At 42.7% G+C, this 22,671-nt stretch overlaps 1 protein-coding gene across 4 annotated transcripts in view; it reads right to left on the bottom strand.

The window, feature by feature from the left end:
• The window catches only part of LOC140713718 (solute carrier family 12 member 7-like), a 219,369-nt gene that overhangs the window by 125,811 nt on the left and 70,887 nt on the right, over positions 1-22,671 (bottom strand). Inside the window, exon 1 of one of the 4 annotated variants that reach the window (XM_073024146.1) lies at positions 2,586-2,776. The exons of the other annotated variants lie outside the window; for them this stretch is intronic. Coding sequence (XP_072880247.1) covers positions 2,586-2,592 — 7 coding nt within the window. The 5' untranslated portion in view covers positions 2,593-2,776. Of the gene's footprint in view, positions 1-2,585; positions 2,777-22,671 lie in introns of those variants that run through there. 4 annotated transcript variants of the gene reach the window in all.

Genomic DNA, 22,671 nt, shown 5'->3' with positions numbered 1-22,671 from the left:
TTCCAGCGTGTACAAGCCCAGTCTCTCTAACCTCTCTGCGTAAGACAGTCCGGACATCCCAGAAATTAACCTCGTGAATCTACGCTGCACTTCCTCTACAGCCAGGATGTCCTTCCTTAACCCTGGAGACCAAAACTGTACACAATACTCCAGGTGTGGTCTCACCAGGACTCTGTACAAATGCAAGAGGATTTCCTTGCTCTTGTACTCAATTCCCTTTGTAATAAAGGCCAACATTCCATTAGCCTTCTTCACTGCCTGCTGCACTTGCTCATTCACCTTCAGTGACTGATGAACAAGGACTCTGAGATCTCTTTGTATTTCTCCCTTACCCAACTCTACACCATTCAGATAATAATCTGCCTTCCTGTTCTTACTACCAAAGTGGATAACCTCACACTTATTCACATTAAACGCCATCTGCCAAGTATCTGCCCACCCAAGTCACCCTGAATTCTCCTAACATCCTCATCACGTCACACTGCCACCCAGCTTAGTATCATCAGCAAACTTGCTGATGTTATTTTCTATGCCTTCATCCAAATCGTTAATATAAATGGTAAACAACTGTGGTCCCAATACCGAGCCCTGTGGCACCCCACTAGTCACCACCTGCCATTCCGAGAAACACCCATTCACTGCTACCCTTTGCTTTCTATCTGCTAACCAGTTTTCTATCCATGTCAATGCCTTCCCCCCGATGTCGAGCTTTGATTTTACCCACCAATCTTCTATGTGGGACCTTATCAGATATTGAAGAGACATGTTCTTAATGTGTACCTTAAGAGACAATTCATTAAATAAACAGTGGAGAAAAATTTGCAAGGCAATGGTGAAAGGCTTGTGAGTGGAACCAGGGAGTTGGTGTAATACAGTGCTGGCATGAACACACCGATCACATTCTCTTGCGACACAGCTTTTCTATGATTTTTCACCCTAGCCTAGCTGAATTTGAGAAGACAGTGAGTCAATTTGAATCAATGTGGTCTCGGCCATGTACAAATGCTTTTTCAGGCAGTACCAGCATTTTAGCTGAGTGACCTGGAAGTAATGATGATACATGTTCCAGGTCTAGCTCTTACACCTCCTTCCAAATGGTAGAGGTTGCAGATTTACGAGGCATTATAGAAATTTCTACACATTCATTTTTTTATTTGTAAAAGGGTCACATTTCTGGACCAGATTTTGTTAAACAAAATTTCAGAAATCAAAATGGCTGGGCAAAAAGTACTATGGGAACTTTGGTACTGTATGAAGGAGAGAGGCCTATAATTCATTATAACTTTAAAATAGCTTTGTAACATGAAGACATATCCTGAAGAGTCAACTGTGTTATAAAGATACCATTTATACAATGAATGCTTTCTTTAAAATGCTGTTGAATCTTCGGGGTATCTGACTGAGGGATACAAATTTTTTTGCCATTGTATTCCCATAGCATTACTGAAATAAAGCCAGAACTGAATGTACTTCATATAGGGTGAACTAAGAAAATTCTCCAATAGATGCATTTGTTGAAAGAATAAATTCCAAATGCATTTCAGTACATCCAATTTTCATAAAAGCAATAGTCCCACATGAAAAGGCAACTAAAAAGCCAGGTCCTACCACTAGATACATAGTGTATGTATAAATTTTCTCTCACAGAATTCATTCATAAATCAACCCCTCAGTGTCAAATGTGAATTGAAGATTTTTTTTGAAAACTGATAAAAGGAAAAATAATTGACAAGAAAATCATAGATGACTGGGTGTACAATAAAACAAACAGGAAGGAAAGCATTAAAGGAAAATAACACAAAGTTAGCCATGCCCTTGGAATGACCAAATAAGAAAAATAAAAATAAAGAAACCAAATTTGACAGGTAAACTTGACAGTTTTACTTTCAAGTCTAATATGCACTGAGATAAAAAATGTGCCATTTTTTTACAATGAAATGTTAAACTAAGGCTTTGTTTAATGGATTGAAGTGGGTCCAAAGTCATCTAAGTCCATGAGTATATAGTTATTCCTCTCCTCACTTTGTGGCACAATGAGCGGCAACCTTGTCGTTTACGAGGCTGAGTTACTAGCTCAACGCTCAACACAGCACTGATGGAAAGTGTACAAGGAGCCAGCCAGATTCTAACCAGAGACCACTTGCCTTGAAGTCTGGTGTTGATGCCACTACATTACCGGCCAGCAAATTCATGAGACAAAAGAAAGAAATTCCAGTGGCCTGTTCAAGATTTATTTTTCACTTTACATCGCAGAAACAAAAAGGCTGATATAACTACTTCTTGGTGTTTGTAGAATCCTGCTGTGTCCAAACTAACTGCCACTTTTACCACATAATAAACAATGCAGTAAACAAGAAAGGTTGTGTTAATGAGACATTGTAATGAACGTGGAGGCATTATATAAATGTCAATTCTTTCTTGTACCTTGATGAAACCAAAAGGAGCAATTTCTTAAATACTCAACATTTGTGCAGTTCCAGAGCAATCTGATTTTTTTCAAGAATAATCCACATCTTTTAGCAATGATGGAAAATTTAATGAATTTGTTCTTTTAGCTGAAATAAAAAGAATCAAGTTGGACTTACCCGGCATTGTCTCAATATCAGGAAAATACTACAAAAGCCACAGGAATTATACCAACAGCACTATATCACTCCTGGATTTGAAAGTAGGGTAACAAATGCATTACAAAGAATATCAAGTATCAAAACACAATTTAACTCATTGTGTATTTAAGCAGCTTAGTCATTACAGTTTAAACTTTAACCGTAGGATTAACTGCTACAACAGAAATGGCATCAGTTTCAGAAGCAAATGAAGAAACAGACAAAAGAAATTACCAAATACACAATACAGTAATGACATCCAAATTGCATAATTTACATGCAATAATGTTAACAAGAAGTTATTTCCCCATTCTAGGTAAACAAAATTTACTGAACATTCTGGAATCCAGAGATGAATTGAAGTATCACTCCAGAAAGTTGAACACTAAATAAAACTAATGGACAATCCCAGTGCAATTCTGGGTAAGTCCTCACAGCAGAGGTCTTCCAATTTGAATTCAATTTCACTCTTGAGATTAAACGGTTATATAATATTCCAATTCATTTTTCACAGAAAAGTGGCAAGTTGTCCCCAGTATCCATTATTCCTCAAACCACATCAATGAAACAGATAAAGTTGACAAATATCAGAGTTGTATTGTACATACATAAACTTATACAATAAAATGAACCTTTGAAAGAATTCTAAATTCTTGCAGATATGTATATTTCCCACATTACAAATATATGTAATTGACCATAAATCAATTTGCTATCCATAGGTGTTCCAAAGGAACCATAAGTGAGTTCACGTATACTACTTTAAACTCAAAAAGGGACAGTTAGCTGGTGATATAGCAGAGTAAAGAGCAAACTGTTGACGAAGCTCAGCATATTATGCAGCATCTGTGCAGACAGAGGCATGGTTGACAGGATGCATGGCCTTGATCAAAACCATCAACCATCCTTCTACCTCCATAAATGCTGCCTGATCCTCTGAGTTTTTCCAGCAATTAATTGGTTTTTCATTCCAGATTACAGCACCTGCAGTTTTGTGTATCTGCAATGTACCAGAATTATAACTGCCCAAAGATTTTTCATACATAACATATTGATGTTGATTCTCATAAGTGATATTTAACTTTTTTTTTAGCCAGCAGGAACATAGAGTGGATAGAATTAGTAATGTAGCACAATATTGAATGCAGATGTAAAGTCCTCTATGAAACAGTGGTGGAAGCCATCTGCACCCAAGCAAGGTGTTGCTCCCCTACACAATGGGCTGGAGTCTTAGTTATATTATGTTGAAACACAACTGAAAGCTTCAATCAGCTCTGGATGCTCATAACAGTTAAGGTACAATTGATTCCTCAGGTATTTAACCACAGCCTCCATGCTTATGTTGGAAGGTACACAAGATGTCACTGAAATGACATGAATAAATATCTAGCTTTCTGCAAACATTTAAAGCCTATTTAAACAGATGACACTAGAAAAAGTTTGTAAGTGGTGTCCTGCAGTTTTACCCGCTGATGCAAGACTAGCATCAGAGCAAGGACAATATTAAAGTATAGGCATCATTGATTCAATGTTGAAATCCTACCCTTGCTGTTAAAATAATATTGTGTAGCAACGTGCTACACACAGAGCTGAAATAACGACACGCAGTCGGTAAGTCATTTCGAGACTAGTTTATTCAAACTTTGCGGCGCTGGCATTTAATCCCTAGCGTCCGCCCTCTCCGGGCGGAAATAACATCAGAGGTGCATTACCAAAGTCTCCCCTGGCTATTTGTGAGCCGGTTCGCCTGTGCAGCAAGTGGGTCGCCACATAACCCCCCCATGTCCACAGTCTGGATCAGCCTCTGTTTGGGAGGTCTGCCTCTGCGCCGTGGTGACTGAACCTCGACCGGCTGCGCCAAGTCCACATGGGCTGGTTTGAGTCGGTCCACCTTGTAAACCTCCTCGCTCCCCCCAATGTCCAGAACGTACGTGGACCCGTTGTTGTTGATCACCCTGAACGGCAACTCGTACCACCGCCGTAGCGGTGCTCGGTGTCCGCCCCTTCGTACAAACACAAGCTTACAGTTCTGCAGGTCTTTGGGTACATGGGTCGGGGTCCGTCCGTGCTGTGAAGTTGGTACGGGGGCCAGGTTGCTGAGCCTTTCGCGTAGCCTGTCCAGGACTGCTGCGGGTTCTTCCTCTTGCCCCCTTGGGGCATGTATGAACACTCCCGGGACTGCCAGGGGCGCGCCGTACACCAACTCGGCCGATGAGGCATGCAGATCCTCTTTGGACGCTGTACGAATTCCAAGCAGGACCCAGGGAAGCTCGTCCACCCAGTTAGGTCCTCTCAGGCGGGCCATGAGAGCCGACTTCAAGTGACGGTGGAAGCGTTCCACCAGTCCGTTCGACTGTGGGTGGTAGGTAGTTGTGTGGTGCAGCTGCGTTCCCAACAGGCTGGAGGTGAACTGGGCGCCTCTGTCGGAGGTAATGTGGGCCGGTACCCCGAAGCGTGCTACCCAGGTTGCAATCAGTGCTCGGGCGCAGGAATCGGCAGATGTGTCAGTGAGCGGGACCACCTCTGGCCACCTCGTGAACCGGTCTACCATAGTTAGGAGGTACCACGCTCCTCGGGACACTGGTAGGGGGCCCACGATATCCACATGAATGTGGTCGAACCTCCGGTGGGTGGGTTTGAACTGCTGCGGCGGGGCTTTAGTGTGCCGCTGCACCTTGGCTGTTTGGCACTGCGCGCACGTTCTGGCCCATTCACTGACCTGCTTGTGAAGTCCGTGCTACGCGAACTTGCTGGAGACCAGCCGGACGGTTGTCCTGATAGATGGGTGCGCCAAACTGTGTATAGAGTCGAAAACTTGCCGCCTCCAGGCTGCCGGGACGATGGGGCGAGGTTGGCCAGTAGCCACGTCGCACAGGAGGGTCCTATCACCTGGGCCTACGAGAAAGTCTTGCAGCTGCAAACCCGAGACTGCGGTCCTGTACCTGGGCATCTCGTCGTCTGCCTGCTGTGCCTCCGGCAGTGCTGCATAGTCCACCCCCAGGGACAGGGCCTGGACAGCTGGTCTGGAGAGTGCGTCCGCCACGACGTTGTCCTTTCCCGAGACATGCCGGATGTCCGTCGTGTACTCGGAGATGTAGGACAGATGTCGCTGCTGATGAGCTGACCAGGGATCGGACACCTTCGTGAACGCGAAGGTCAACGGTTTGTGGTCCATGAACGCGGTGAACGGCCTGCCTTCTAAGAAGTACCTGAAATGCTGGATTGCCAGATACAGTGCCAACTGCTCCCGGTCGAAAGCACTGTACTTGAGTTCGGGTGGTCGTAGGTGCTTGCTGAAGAACGGCAGGGGTTGCCAGCGCCCCTCGATGAGCTGCTCCAGCACACCACCAACTGCTGTGTCGGATGCGTTCACCGTGAGGGCGGTCGGAATGTCCGTTCTGGGGTGCACCAGCATCGCGGCATCTGCCAAGGCTTCCTTGGCTTTAACGAAAGCTGCCGCAGCCTCCTCGCCCCAAGTAATGATGTCCTTGCCTTTACCCGACATCAGGGTGTACAAAGGGCGCATGATACGGGCTGCTGAGGGGAGGAAACGGTGGTAGAAGTTCACCATACCAACGAACTCCTGCAGGCTTTTGACCATGTTGGGCCGGGCAAAGTGGTGGATCGCGTCTACCTTGGCGGGCAGAGGTGTTGCCCAGGAAGTCGATGGTATCGAGACTGAACTGGCATTTGGCCGGGTTGATCGTGAGGCCGAAATCACTCACTCAGGCGGGAGTAGAGCTGGCGGAGGTGGGACAGATGCTCCTGACGACTACTGCCGGCTATAAGGATGTCGTCCAAATAGATGACCGCAAAGTCCAGGTCGCGTCCCACCGCATCCATTAGCCGCTTGAACGTCTGTGCGGCATTCTTCAGGCCGAACGGCATTCGGAGGAACTCGAACAGGCCAAATGGGGTGATAAGTGCTGTTCTGGGCATGCCTTTAGGGTGCACCGGGATTTGATGGTATCCCCGGACGAGGTCTACTTTGGAAAAGATTCTTGCCCCGTGCAGGTTTGCTGCAAAGTCCTGTATGTGCAGCACGGGGTAGCGGTCTAGAGTGGTAGCCTCGTTCAGTCTGCGGTAGTCGTCGCATGGTCTCCAACCCCCGGCTGCTTTGGGCACCATGTGCAGGGGGGAGGCCCATAGGCTGTCGGACCGCCGTACAATCCCCAATTCCTCCATCCTCTTGAACTCCTCCTTCGCCAGGCGGAGATTTTCCGGGGGGAGCCTTCGTGCGCAGGCGTGAAGGGGTGGTCCCTGGGTCGGAATGTGGTGCTGTACCCCGTGTCTGGGCATGGCTGCCGTGAACTGCGGTGCCAGAATCGATGGAAATTCTGCCAGGATTCTGGTGAATTCGTTGTCCGACAGCGTGATGGAGTCCAGGTGTGGGGCCGGCAACTTGGCTTCACCCAGGGAGAACGCCTGGAAAGTCTCAACATGTACCAGTCTTTTCCCTTGCAAGTCGACCAGCAGGCTGTGAGCTCGCAAGAAGTCCGCCCCCAGGAGTGGTTGGGCCACCGCGGCCAGTGTGAAGTCCCACGTGAACCGGCTGGCACCATACTACAGCTGCACTGTGCGGGTGCCGTAAATCCATATCGTACTGCCGTTTGTGGCCCTCAGGGTGGGTTCTGGCTTCCTGTTGCGGGTGTCATACCCCGTCGGGGGCAAGACGCTGATCTCCGCTCCGGTGTCGACCAAGAAGCGGCGTCCCGACTGTTTGTCCCAGACGTACAAGAGGCTGTCCTGGTGGCCAGCCACCATAGTCATTAGCGGCAGCTGGCCCTGGCCTTGGCCCTTGCAAGGCGGGCAACAACAGCGGGCTTCTGTGCCCCACCGCTGGTGGTAGAAACACCACTGTTCACTGGTTTCCTCACTCCTGCCGCTGTGTTGTGTGCGCCCCCCTGCCGGGCCTGGTCTGGTCCGCTGTTGGGCGCGTGGCCTGGTAATCTGACCGACGGGTGCCACGCTCTCCATCTTGGCTTTCCACAGCACATCTGCCCGGGCCGCCACCTTCCGGGGGTCGCTGAAATCTGCATCGACCAGCAGCAGATGTATGTCCTTGGGCAGTTGCTCTAGGAAAGCTTGCTCGAACATGAGGCAGGGCTTGTGTCCGTCAGCCAGGGCCAGCATCTCGTTCATCAATGCTGACGGCAGTCTGTCTCCCAAACCGTCCAGGTGAAGCAGGCGGGCACCCCGCTCACGCCGTGAGAGGCCAAAGGTCCCAATGAGCAGGGCTTTGAATGCTTCATATTTGCCTTCTTCCGAGGGCGACTGTATGAAATCCGCAACCTGGGCAGTCGTCTCCTGGTCAAGGGCGCTCACCACGTGATAGTAACACGTGGAATCAGAGGATATCTGCCGAATCTGGAACTGGGCTTCTGCTTGGCTAAACCACATGCGTGGTTGCAGCGTCCAGAAAGTCGGCAGTTTGAGCGACACTGTGTGAACAAATGAAGAGTCGCTCATCTTTGGTCCAAATCCCGTTTGGACCGTCGGGGTCATCAATGTAGCGATGTGCTACACACAGCGCTGAAATAACGACACGCAGTCGGTAAGTCGTTTCGAGACTAGTTCATTCAAACTTCGCGGCGCTGGCATTTAATCCCTAGCGTCCGCCCTCTCCGGGCGGAAATGATGTCAGAGGTGCATTACCAAAGTCTCTCCCCGCTCGCTGGCTACTTGTGAGCCGGTTCGCCTGCGCAGAAAGTGGGTCGCCACAATTGCATAAATAATCAAAAGACAAAATATTCCCTGGGAACATTACCAGCAGGAAAAGTTCCAAAATTGCAGAAACTAGTTCCAGCAAGCCTTAAGACTGCAACAAGAAAATCACAGATATTATCTTCGCAATTACTTTTGTATTCAGTGCAAATGTTATGGAAGGCAACTCTTTTTGTGATGTTTACAAGTTTAACAAAAGCTACATACACAGAACATGTCTGCACTTGTCCCCTTCAACAGCTACAGGCTCAGGATATTCCACAAAGCATCAGTGGCAACCCTACAGACAAACTGCAGGGTTTGTCAACAAATAAACAAACTCTTTTATTTGCAGAACTCTTTGTGCCAGGGAACGAGTGAGATGAGAATGTATCCTAATGTCAGAATGAAAAAAAGAATCAATTCAGACTTTCCTCATTCAACTGTGCCTCAAATCCTTCCCTTTACCAGAGTGGCCACTAATTATCCTGCTCCACCTTCTTTCACTTCCATACAGCCAAAACATTAAACCAGAATAGCAACATGAACCACTTGTACAGAATACTTCCAGTGCACCACTAACATTTTGGTCCTCTACAATGCCCTGAATTATCCTTATTGATATTAACTACTGACATTCGTTATCAAATTTTTATCTGCAGGCAAACATATTTGGTAATGAAAGTTTCCCTGATTGGTAATGGATTGACCTCAAAGCCTGATGTTAGTTTATTGTTCGATTTATTGTTCAAATGTAATAGTAGATAAACAGGACTAAATCTAGACTGAAGTCAATAGGAGTTACACTGAAGATTCATTATTGTTACAATATTACAAACGCACTGTACAGCACCCTCATCCTGTGCTTTACTTAACCCTTCATTACCTATTCCACCTAATCGAACCATAAAATAGATCTGAACTAATATTGCTGAACTGCAATATTCTATTTTTTCTATTTCAAGCAAGAAATCATAATAGCTTCTGTCCATTTGTTTACAGTTCTGGGAAAAAACCTTCATTTGATTAAGAAACTCAATACTGTAATGGTTGTGAGAAGAAACTATCTTCTGATACCCAAACAAACAACATCTCAGCTCAAAAAGATAATTTCACTGATAGCGTGTGTACAATGCATTGCATCCACACCGAATGGCTATTATTGAAAAAGTAGAAACAAAAACAACTAAATTAAGCCTATAGGAGCTGCAGCTCTTTTTCATTCTGAAAATTAATGTTTTTTTTTCCTCTGTTAAGGATGATGCTTAATGCTGAAGAGCAAACACAGCTAAGTAAAGGGTGTGTACAAACTGCACAAAAATACCTACAGCAAGGCTGTAATTTAAGCTGCAGGGTCAGATTATTATGATGATGTGCCATTTTTGCCTAGAGTGTCATCAAAGGTAATTGGTCCATAATTACTCTCAGTTATCCATTATTATTCTCTAACTGGCAGAAAATAGCTATAAAAAAGTCTCTGATCACTAGAAACGAAGGCACAGATTCAGTTAACAGCATGATGAAATGGACTTTGTTTAAACAGTAAAAATCATGTAAAAGTTCAGTTCAAACAGAACTAACAGTGTACTTGTCCCACTATAAATGTTAAGTAAAAGGCTATTTGTGTGATGCAGCTTGAATGATGGATGTACAAATGGAATGGGAGCAGAATGGTATGACCAATCCCTGCTTTCCACCATAAAATGGGAGCAATAGGAGGAAGAGGATAAAAAATTTTGAAATCTAATTGCCAGCTTTCATCCTTTGACAAAAATCAGGAGAAATTATGCAATTTACGTGATCACTAATAAACCATGTCACAATGCACAAATGCATCGTGGCAGCAGTAGCTTACCACTATACAACAAAGAAAATGCTTTTCATCAAGCTACAAACTTATTTTAAGATGACTTATTTAGAAATACGTTTGCTTCTAGATCAAGAGAATAAGGAATAATTTAGATTAGTTATGGACCAATTGCCTCTGATGACATTGTTAAAAATCCACATCCTAATAATCTGACTGCAGAATAATTTGCAGCTTTTGCTTTATGTTTTTTTAGTTTGTGAATTTTTGGTACACATACAACAATTAGCCATGTTTGCTTCAGAATTAAGTATTGTCCTCATCAAAATAACTCTAAGGAGTTCGAGTAATTCAAGAATCAGTAGTCCCTTTAAATTAATTTAGTAATTTTGCACATTAGCCAGTATTTGCTCAACTGCATTTTTTTGGCTTTTGTACAATGAAGCAAAGCATGTGAGGGGAGCGGAGCATAAACCAGAGAGCAGTACAGAGGCAGAAGCAGGAAAGCTGCTGCCTCACTGTTGCAACAATCCACGTTCACTCCCATCCTCTGGTGCTGTCCAGGTGAACACTGCACATTCCTCCTGTATTCATGTTCTTTTCCATAAGACTACAAGATGTAGGAGCAGAAAAAGGCCATTTGGCCCATCAGTTCATCATGGCTGGTAGATTTTCCTCTCAGCCCCAATCTCCTGTCTTCTCCCAGTAACCCTTGGTGCTCAGAATAATCAGGAATTTATCAACCTCTGCCTTAAATGTACCCAATGGCTTTGTTACACAGCCACCTGTGGCAATGAATTCCACAGATTCACCACTCTGGCTGAAAAAATTCCTCTGTTCTCACTCTAAATTGGCATCCCTCTACTCTGAGGCTGTGCCCTCTTGACCTAGACTCCCACACCATATGAAACATCCTCTCTAGATCCATTTCAACATTCAATACCCAGAGCCATCAAAAACTCCTCATATAACAAGCCTTTCAATCCTAGAATCATTTTTGGGAACCTCCTTCAATATTCCATGTGAGGCCTCACAAGTGTTTTATAAAGCCTCGACAATACATCCTTGCTTTCATATTCTAGTCCTCTTGAAATGAATGCTAGCACTGCATTTGACTTCCTCACCACAGGCTCAACCTGCAAATTAACCTTTAGGGAATCCTGTACGAGGGCTCCCAAGTCACTCTGTACTTCAGATTTTTGAATTTTCTTTCCATTTAGAAAATAGTCTATGCTTTTATTTCTTCTAACAAATTGCATGACCATACAATTCCTGACACTGTATTCTATCTGCCAATCTTTGCCCATCTCCTAATTTGTCTAAATTCTCTGCAGCCTTTCTGCTTCCTCTACCCTACGTGCCCCTCCATCTACCTACGTATCGCCTGTAAAATTGGCCACTAACGATTAAATTCATCATCCAAATCACTGACATATTAGGTAAAGAGAACACAGACCCCTGTGAAACACCACTAGTCAACGGCAGCCAACCAGAAAAGGCTCCCTTTATTCCCGCTCCACTCTTTGCCTCCTGCCAATCAGTCAATGATCTATCCATGCCAGTCCTTCCTGTAATACCACGGGCTCTTGCAAGGCACCGTGTCAAAGGCCTTCTGAAAATCCAAGTCCACAACATCCACCAGTTCTCCTTTGACTATCCTGCTTGTTATTTCTTCAAAGAATTCCAACAGATTTGTCAGACAAGATTTTCCCTTTGGGAAACCATGCTGACTGCAGCGTATTTTGTCATGTCCCTCCAAATACCCCTAAACCCCATCCTTAACAATCGAAAGATCTTTACTAATGCCTCCATAATCTCCGAGTCATCTCTTTCAGAACCCTGGTGTGTAGATCATCTGGTCCAGGTGACTTAACTACCTTCAACTCTCTCAGTTTCCCAAACACCTTCTACCTAATAATGGTAACTTCACTCACTTCTGTCCCAACACTCTTGATGTTCTGGCATATTGCTAGTGTATTGCACAATTTCTTGGGCAAGTCCAGTATGTGCTCTCCATGAATAGAATCATGGTATCTTTTGAGCCTAACCAACCACATGCAATCCCCTTCTCATTTCTTCACACTCTGAAATGTGTGCCTTTTTTCTTTGGTTGTAACACTTAATGCTTGTAATAGGAAAATAAACTTGATAAACCTGTAACCCATATTCCAAAAGAAACACAAACTTCATCAAACTGTGTAGTCTAGTCTTACAAGGCTAATAAAATGATCTATACTATACATCAATTTTCAAGCTGCATGTGGTGACTCATACCAAAAAATTACAAATGGCACAGATATAATAAGGAAGCTTCCATCTTTAGATAGATACTTCATTGATCCCAAAGGAAAATACAGTGTCACAGTAGCATTACAAGTGCACAGATATACAAATATTAGAAGAGAAGTAAGAAAGAATATAAAAAAAAGTTACCTCAAACAATCTTACCCAATTTCCTACTGCTGTTGTGGTTTCAACTTATTTTCCAAAGACACCTGGGTTAAACAATCATTATAAATTGCGCCTTGTGACAAGGTAAGTGATAAAATCAGGGGAGAGTTGATGGAAATTTGGGGAGATCAAATAGGAGTAGCAGTAGGTGGTCAGTTTGTGTGATTATATGATTGGTAGTTAAAACTCAGGCAACTCAAGTCCTGTACAACTGCAAACTACATTACAAGCCTTTCAAATGATTTATTTCTTCAAAAGAAATCAGTATGTTTCAGTCTTGTCATCTGGAGGACCAAAATGACAAGAGTTGAAATTCAAATCTTACATTCCCCAAGTCACCCCCGCACCCCACTTTTCTGCCAGTGGTATTAACAAAGAGTGGTACCAAATACAGCAGATTCTGTTTAATTGGCCAAAACTTCACAGAAATAGTTAAAAGAAAAAGATAAACTACTGTTCAATTGCATAACAATTTTTAAAAAATACTGAACAAATTAGAACAGTACCTACACCTTTACAGTACAGTCGGCCCTCCTTATCCGCAGGGGATTGGTTCCAGGACACCACCCCACCCACCCCAACGGACACCAAAAAATACAGAGGCTCAAGTCGGTGGACTTTAGGACCCGGTGGAGCACAGGACCTTTTTTAACCTGTCTCAGTGCAATGGACTTTAAGACCCAGAAGAACTCAGGACCCTCCGCCTGCAGTGTTTCTGTTCCGGAAAAAAATAATAAAGCGATCAGAAAGAGGTGAAACACCATCAGTCATCGGAAAAGCGTTAGGCTACAATCGGTCAACGATCAGAACAATTTTAAAGGATAGAGTGAGAATAATGAAGCATGTGAAGGCCCTGCCCCAATGAAAGCTACAATTATTACTAAGCAATGCAGTAGTTTAATTATTGACATACACGTTTCCTAAGTGTTTTATATGCATAGAAAGGTAAAATATATGCTATATATAAGACAAACGTTTGACTAACTGACGCTAAGTAATACTGGATGTACCTGTTCTGACTTAGAGAACTTCCAGTTTTTTTTCAATTCCCGATCTGTGATAAACTATGCACATCCCCCCGTATACTTTAAATCATCTCTAGATTACTTATAATACCTAATACAATGTAAATGCTATGTAAATAGTTGTTATACTGCATTGTTTAGGGAATAATGACACGAAAAAAGTCTGCACATGCTCAAACAACAAGTACTGGAGAGAGAACTTACGGGTTTTCCCGATCTGCAGTTGGTTGAATCCGTGCATGCGGAATCCGCGGATAAGGAGGGCCGACTGTACAACAAAACTGTATTAGTTCCTAATAGTTATTGACGGAGGTAGTTGTCTGCCGTGTTTTTTTGATGTAGTTGAATAAGATCAGCAGAGCCACCTAGTGCTGATAACGGACTTTCATACCTTTTTTTAGACGATTGTTTTGTTTCCTGCAAAACTTCACTTTCATTGTAACATTCAAGATGATTGCTGATACCGTCATAACTAGTAACTTGTTTAAGTAGTAATTTACTTTCATTCCCAGCTGAAATAAACCCAGAGAAACAAAAACATCCACCTTCTGCACGTTTATCAAACAGAAATAATAATCCTCTTGAAAGATTAAGCTGCCTGCATCTTTCAGCTATTGTCAACTGAAAAGAAGATGGGACCTGCATTTATGTAGTGTGTTTTGATGAGCATTAACTTTGAATAAATAAGCAAATACATAATTTATCTGGACACAACAATCCCATAAACAGTTTCAGTTCTGTTATTAGCCAAGTTAAAGGATGAACATTTATCCAGTCACTTGGACAAGTTCAGTTTGTTCTCTTCACGAATATCCTTTAAGCCCATTTCATCCTCTTCTCATTTCTTCACACTCTGATGTGTCTTTCTTCTTTGTAACACTTAATGCCTGTAAGTATGTAAAGTGAACTTGATAAACCTGTAACCATATTCCAAAAGAAACACAACCTCCATCAAATTGTGTAGTCTTAGTCTTACAAGGCTAATAAGATAATCTATACTCTTCATCAATTTTCAAGCTACATGCAGTGATTCATGCCAAAAATTACAAATGACAGCTATTTTAATAAGGAAGCTTCCACCTTTAGATAGATAATTTATTGATCCCATAAGAAATTACAGTGTCACAGTAGCATTACAAGTGCACAGATATACAAATATTAGAAGTAAAGCAAGAAAGAATAAAAAATAAGTTACCTTAAACATTCTAACAGGAGGAGGTCATCACTTCCCCAGCTATAGCTTGACTCATTATAGAGCCTACTGGCTAAGGGTAAGAATCACCTCATATTGCTCTCTTTGCAGCAGCACAGTTGTCTTAGTCTATTACTAAAAGTACTCCTCTGTTCAGCCAAGGTGGCATGCAGAGGGCAAGAAACATCATCCAGAGATGCCAGGATTTTTCATAGGGTCTTCTGTTCTACCACAGCCTCCAATGCATCCAGTTTGACTCCTATAACAGAGCCAGCCTTTCTAATCAGTTTATTGAGCCTGCTGGTGTCACCCATGTTGATGCCAACACCCTAGCACACGTTGCAAAAAAGATTGTACTGGCAACAACATTCTGGTAGAACATATGAAGGAGAAGTCGGCATACTCCAAAGGACCTCAGCCTCCTTAAGAAGTAGAGGTGACTCTGGCCCTTCTTGTGCACAGGCTCCGTGTTGGTGCTCCACTCAAGTTTGTTATCCAAGTGCATCCCCAGGTACTTGTAGGCCCTCAGCACACCCACGTCCTCACCATCAACAATAACAGGGAGCACTGCAGGCTTAATCTTCCTAAAATTCCATCTCCTTTGTCTTACTGATGTTGAGTTGCAGATGATTCAGCTTGCACCATTTGACAAAGTCCTCCACCAGGGCCCTGTATTTATCCTCTTGTCCTCCCTTCGTACACCCAACTATTTCTGAGTCATTCCTACAGATGACAACTCAAGTATTGTATCTGAAGACCGATTCTGAAGTGCTGATTATTTAATACTGATTGAATTTATTACAAGTCACGATTTCAAATCATGTTTACACCTGAACCCAAGAGGGACCAGTATCCTTGTGGGCAGGTTTGCTGCTGATATTGCAGAGGGATTAAACCAAGTTGGCAGGGGTTTGGGAACTGGAGTGATAGGTCTGAAGATGAGGCAGTTGGTATACAAGTTGATGCAGTGTGCAGCGAGACTGTGAGGAAGGATGGCAGATGATAAGCTAAAATTGCAGTCAGTGGGATGAGCTTAGGTGTAACTTGGGGGCAAAATCAAAAAGAGTGATGAATACAGGACTGAAGATGTTATATTTGAAAGCATGCAGTATACAAAAATAAGGAAGATGATCTTGTAACACAGTTAGAGATTGGAAGGCATGCCTTAATGGGCATCACTGAGTTGTGGCTGAAACAAGATTATAGTTGGGAGCTTAACATCCAAGAATACGCCTTGTATAAAAACATCAGGCAGGTAGGCAGAGGGGATGGCATGGCTCTGTTGGCAGAAAATGAAAGCAAATCCATAGAAAAAGGTGACATACGATCGGAAGATGTGGAATCTACTTGTAGGTAGAATAGAGAAACTGCAAGGGTAAAAAGACTGATGGGAATTAAATACAGGTCCCCAAACAGTGGCCAAGATATGCGATATATTGTAAATTTCAATGGAAAATAGAAATGGCATGTAATAAAGTTGATGTTATGATAACCATAAGGGATTTCTACATGCAGGCAAAATTGGGAAATATCAAGTTGGTGCTGGATCCCAAGAGAGGGAACTTGTAGAAATCCTACAAGATGACTTTTTAGAGGAGCTTGTAGTTGACAGTTGACATTTCAGGCTGAGACCTTTCTTCAGATTGAGCACACTAAGGGGAAGGCAATTTTGAATTGGGTGTGGTGTAATGATCTAGGATTTGATTAAGGAGCTTAATGTAAAGGAACCCTTAGGGGACAGTGATCATAATGTGCTAGTTTGAAATGGAGAAGCTAAAGTTAGATATATCAGTACTACAGTGTACTAAAGGTAATTACAGGGGCATGAAAGAGGAGCAGGGCAAAGTTGATTGGAAAGAACACTAGCACGGATGACAGAACAGCAATGGCTAGAGTTTCTGGGAGCAGGATAGATACATCCCAAAGATGAAAAAGTATTCTAAAGGGAGAATGAGACAACCATGGCTGATGAGGGAAGTCAAAGGCAGCATAAAAGCAAAAGAGAGGGAATATAATGGAGCAAAAAATTAGTGTGAAGTTAGAGGATTGGGAACCTTTTGAAAACCATCAGAAGGCAACTAAAAAAACTGTAAGGAAAGAAAAGATGAAATACAAAGGTAAGACAGCTAATGATATCAGAGGATACCAATTTTATTTTCCAGATATATAAAGAGTAGAAAAGAAGTGAGAGTAGATAGTGGACTGCTGGAAAATGACACTGGAGAGGTAGTAATGGGGAACAAAGAAATGGCAGACGAACTTAAGAATTTTGTGTCACTCCTCACTGTAGAACTCACAATATGCCAGAAATTCAAGTGTTGAGGGCAGAATACAGTGTAGCTGCTAATACTAAGAAGGTGCCTGTGAAGCTGAAAGGTCTGAAGGTAGATAAGACGCCTGTAGATGGACTGCACCCAAAGATTCTGAACGGGGCAGCTGAAGAAATTATAGAAGCATTAGTAATGATCTTTCGCATATCACTAGATTCTGGAATAGTTCAGGTTAGAAAATCACAAATGTCACTTCACTTTAGTAAGGGAGGGAAGCAGAAGAAAGCAAATTATAGGCCAGTTAGCCTGACTTCAGTGGTTTGAAAGATGATGGAGTCCATTATTATGGATGAGGTTTCAGGGTACTTGGAGGTGCATGGTAAAGTAGGTCAAAGTCAATATGGTTTCCTCGAGGGAGAATCTTGTCTGACAAATCTGTTGGAAATAACAGGCAGGAAAAATAAAGGAGAGTCAGTGGATGTTGTTTTCTCGGAATTTCAGAAGGCCTTTGACAAGGTGCGGCACTTCTGGAGGCAGAGCAAAGTCAAGATGGTGCTAAACTGCTGATCCTTTGCTTGCATCTTTGGAAACAGCTCTGTTTCTATCTTTGATATCTCTTTTTCCCTTTTCAAGGTTCTTTTGAAGATCCTGATATGGAATTACACTCTGACTTGGGTTCTTTGTGGGATTGAGACCCGCTCTCAGGGCCCCAAGACTGGCTGCTTTTTGATATCCCAAGGACACAGCCTGAAAGGCAAGTGCGTCTTCAGGGTTCTGGATTTTCATGATTCTGGAGACATGCTGATTCTAGGTTGGTACCCTGACTGAAGTGTCGTGTGAGAACATGGAACATCGGGAGCAGTGGGCCAGCTGCCAGGGGTTGTGTGCCCGATGAGCTGCGCCTTTCTGGTGCTGACTCTCTGGGCGCAGAGCTTGGAAAAAGTGACACCACAGACTTCTAACATCATAAATCAGCGAGTTGTTTGTTATGTCTTCCCTCTTGCTGTGAAACAGGGACACCCCTTTTCCCTATTAGGGAGGGGGGAAGAGAGAGAGAGAGAGCCTGCAGTATGTCAAATTATCGGGTGAATGAGTAGTTTTTGGGGGTACTGCAAGTCTGTGTCTTTATTGATGCTTGCTGCACTCTTGAATGGTCGGTGGAGGGTGCTGATGCTTTTTTGCTGGTGGGGATGGAGTTGTTGCCTGCTGCTGCTTGTGCATGGGAGGGGAGAGCTGGGGGGGGGGGTCTTTGGGATTCTAATATTTTAACTGTCATTCATTCTTTGGGGCACTCCGCTGTTTTCGTGGATATGTGCGAAGAATAAGAATTTCAGGATGTATATTGTAAACATTTCTCTTGACATTAAATGTACCTATTGACGCTGATTAACAAGATAAGAGCCTGTGGTATTACAGGAGAAATACTAGGATGGACCAAAGATTAGCTGACTGGCAGGAGGCAAAGAGTCAGAATAAAGAGGGCCTAGACTGGTTACCCGCCGATGACTCAAGGGGTTTCACAGTGGTCAATGGGACCACTTCTTTTCACATTACATGCCAGAGATTTGGATGGCAGAATTGATGGGTTTGTGATCAAGTTTGCAGGTGATACATTAGATAAGTGGAGGGGCAGGTAGTGTTGAGGAAACAGGTAGTCTGCTGAAGGACTTAAACAGATTGGGAGGATGGGCAAAGAGGTGGCAGATGAAATTATAGCGTAAGCAAGTGTATGGTCATGCATTTTGGTAGAAGGAATAAAGGCACAGACTATTTTCTAAACAGGGAGAAAATTCAAAATTCAGAGGTGCGAAGGGACTTGGGAGTCCTTGTGCAGGATACCCTAAAGGTTAGGTTGAGTTGGTGGTAAGGGAGGCAAATACAATGTTAGTATTCACTTTGAGAGGACTAGAATACAAAAACAAGGAAAGAATGCTGAGGGTTTATAAGGTATTGGCCAGATGGCACTTTAGTATTGCGAGCAGTTTTGGGCCCCTTACCTAAGAAAAGATGTGCTGGCATTGGAGAGGGTCCAGTGGATATTCACAAGAATGATTCTGGGAATGAAAGGGTTAATGTATGAGGAACATTTGATGGATATGGGCCTGTACTTGAAGTTTAAAAGAATGAGGGGGCACCTCATTGAAATCTATCAAATATTGAAAGGGCTGAGATAGAGTGGATGTGGAGAGGATGTTTCCTATAGTGGGCAAGTCTAGGACCAGAGGGCAGAGCCTCAGAATAAAGAGATGTCCATTTAGAACAGAGATGAGAAGGAACTTCTATAGCCAGAGGGTGATGAATCCATGGAACTTAGTGTCACGGATGGCTGTGGAATCTAAATCATTGAGTATATTTAAAGTAGAGGTTGATAGGTTCTTGGTTAGTCAAGACTTCAAAGGTTATGGAAAGAAGGCAGGAAAATGAAGTTAAGAGGGATAATAAACCAGCCAAGATGGAATGGTGCAGCAGGTATGATGGGCTGAGTGGCATTGTTCTACTCCTAGGTCTTATGATTGAGATTGTAGCTTAAACCAGAGGGCAAAGTCCCCTGGCTTCCAGCTAATAACACATCTTCCCTCCGCTTTCTTCCTTTGCCTCCATTCTCAGAATCGTAAAGATTGTTTTACCTATAACTGACCCAAGTTCTGATAAATGTTAATTCTGTCACCAGGATCTTGTTTTATTTATGATTGCCTGCTGCTGTAGTTCTTTTAATGAGCAAATCAGAGAAATTACTTTAAGTACCAGCTTTTAGAACTCAATTGACTAATGATCTGTTAGCACAGATTTGGATTTTTATAGATAACTGAGTTTTGCAAATTCTCATCTTTCCCCCTCAAATGTGAATATATTGACTATTAGAAGCATTCCATTCAACATCTGGGTTAAAAATCTTTGTGGAGCCTTTTCTGGCAAATTTTTTTGTGAACTAGTTTCTGGAGTGAGGAGAAACAGTAACTTTAGCAATAATCCTTTCCATGGTCCTCATTCACCAGGAAACACTTACTTGACCCAATTTAGTATTCAGTTTATGGGTAGCAAATCCTACCAGACTATCCCAAACATATTGTGGTTAATCCCATCTAAAACCCTCACAAAGCAATATTTTGTCCTATTTAAATAGTGATGTGGAAAAAAGGTTATTGAGTTAATTTACAAATTTTTGAAGTCCTTTGCTCGTAGTAAAAGGGAAAACTTGATAGGAGCTTGAGGACAGTTGGGATCTCACAGAATCTTGATAAACTTCTATAAATGTATGATGGAGAGCATTCTGAACAGTTGCACCAGAGCCTGGTGTGGAGCCACTAATTCACAGGACTGCAAAAGGCTGCAGAGGGCTATAGACTTGGCCACCTCCATCAAAGGCACAAGCCCATCCACCAGTGTGATGGATATTCAAGATATTAGCTTCCTGGCTTATGTTTCCTACATTTGCTTTCTAAATAGTAGCTACCAGTTGTAAGATCAAAAACAGATACAAGTAAACTTCCAAATAGTGCTTATTGTCAAGTCAGTCTTCAGCTCTTAAAAGTGTAAATGGAAAGCAGTAATCAACTTGGTTAAAAACACAGCTTTGCTGGAGTCTGTCTGTAAAGCAGATGCCAGTCACTATAACTGCTTTATTATTGCTCAAGAGTAGAAAATAAGACAATGGGCTGTTTAATTTTGATCATTTCAAGCTGACTCTTAAGTTCATAGTTCAAGGAAACTTGCAGAATAGATGGACAATATCATTTAGCACATCAACAACTGATGTGTTTATAGTTTATGAAGGTTTATATACTCAATGAATTTAGCTTCACAGCTAAATTGTATAGAGTGAACATTAAGCTGAGGTCTATGTCTCCAAAAATGTTTTTAGGACATTAGTGTGAAAAGGATATTTGAGGAAATACCCTGTTTGTGAAGTCATCCAAGTGGGAGAGAAAGATAATTGTAGAGAGCAGTTCAGGATTATTACAAAAGGGGTAAGGAAAATCAAGAAGCCACGAAAGAAACACTGGGTGCATCCATTCCTCCAGCTTTTTGTTTTCCTAGATGTCTGATGAACACCTTGTTTGCCTATAACTTAGTGTATGTATTTTTAGTTTATAAGAATTGTGTCTGGAAACCCTTTGTCCTTGTTATGCTTATGAAATGTTTTAGGTTTAAGAAATGAGTCATACCAGTCACAGAAAAGTACAGTACCAAAATGGTCCCTTCAGCCCATCCAGTCCATGCCGAACCATTTCAAATGCTTACTGCCATCAACCTGTACCCAGACCATAGCCAACCATACCCCTATTATACATGTACCTATCCAAACTTCTCTTCAACATTGAAATCAAGCTTGCATGCACCACTTGCGTTTATAGCTAATTCCACTCTAACAACCGAGTAAAGAAGTTCCCCTTAAACTTTTCACCTTTCACCCTTAACCTCTAGTGTAGTCCCACCCTGCCTCAGTGGAAAAAGTCTGCTTGCATTTACCCCATCTATACCCCTCATAATTTTGTATACCTCTATCAAATCTCTCCTCAAGCTGCTGCGTTCCAAGGAATAAAGTATTCAATCTTTCCTTATAACTCAGGTCTGCCAGTCCCAGCAACATCCTTGTAAACTTTCTCTGAACTCTTTCAAATTTACATCTTTCCTATAGATTGGTGACCAAAACTGTACCCAATATTCCAAATTAGGCCTCACCAATGTTTTATACAACTTCAACATAATATCCCATCTCCTGTACTTTATACTTTATGAAGGCCAAAGTGGTAAAAGCTTTCTTTCAGTCCCTATCTACCTGTGCCACCACTTTCAATAAATTGTGGACCTGCATTTTCAGATCCTTTTGTTCTACCACACTCCTCAGTGCTTTACTGTTCACTGTGGAAGACCTACCCCTCATGCAACACCTTGTACTTGTCTGCATTAAATTCCACCTGTCACTTTTTCCAGTTGGTCTGATTTCTGCTGCAAGCTCTGAAGGCCTTCCTCACTGTCCCCTACAACCCCAATCCTGATGTCATCCACAAATTTCCTGATCCAGTTAACAACATTATCATCCAGATCATTGATATACATGATGAACAACGGACCCAGCACCAGTCCCTGTGGCACTCAACTAGTCACAGGCTTCCAGTCAGAGAGGCACCCGTCTAGTATCAGTCTCTGGCTTCTTATGCAAAGCCGATGTCTAATCCAATTTACTACCGCAACTTGAACGCCAAGCAACTGAACCCTCCTGACCAACCTCCCATGCGGAACCTCGTCAAATGCCTTGCTAAAGTCCACGTAGACAACATCCGCTGCTTTACCTTCAACTTCCCTGGTAACATCCTTGGAAAAACTCTATAAGATTGGTTAGACATGATCATAGCCATCGTTCCTGTCCATTCAAATAGTCATATATGCTTTGTGTGTTTAGGAAACAATTAGTGTTTTAGACATGGTTTATAATTTGTACAATGTTTCAAAATTAGATAATGATTAAAGAGACAAATACTCAGAATTTCCAAATGTTTAAGATAAAATTTCTTAGTTTTAAATGTGTTTTAATAATGTGTGGATTTAAATATGTATTACAGTAAAGAAATACTATTTGTTTTAAACTATTTTGTTAGTTGCAAGTATCTTCTCC

Source organism: Hemitrygon akajei, chromosome 20, assembly GCF_048418815.1.
Source record: "Hemitrygon akajei chromosome 20, sHemAka1.3, whole genome shotgun sequence".
Lineage (NCBI taxonomy): Eukaryota > Metazoa > Chordata > Chondrichthyes > Myliobatiformes > Dasyatidae > Hemitrygon > Hemitrygon akajei.
Note: the sequence above shows the minus strand (reverse complement) of the source record. Positions and strands in the feature narration are given on the sequence as shown.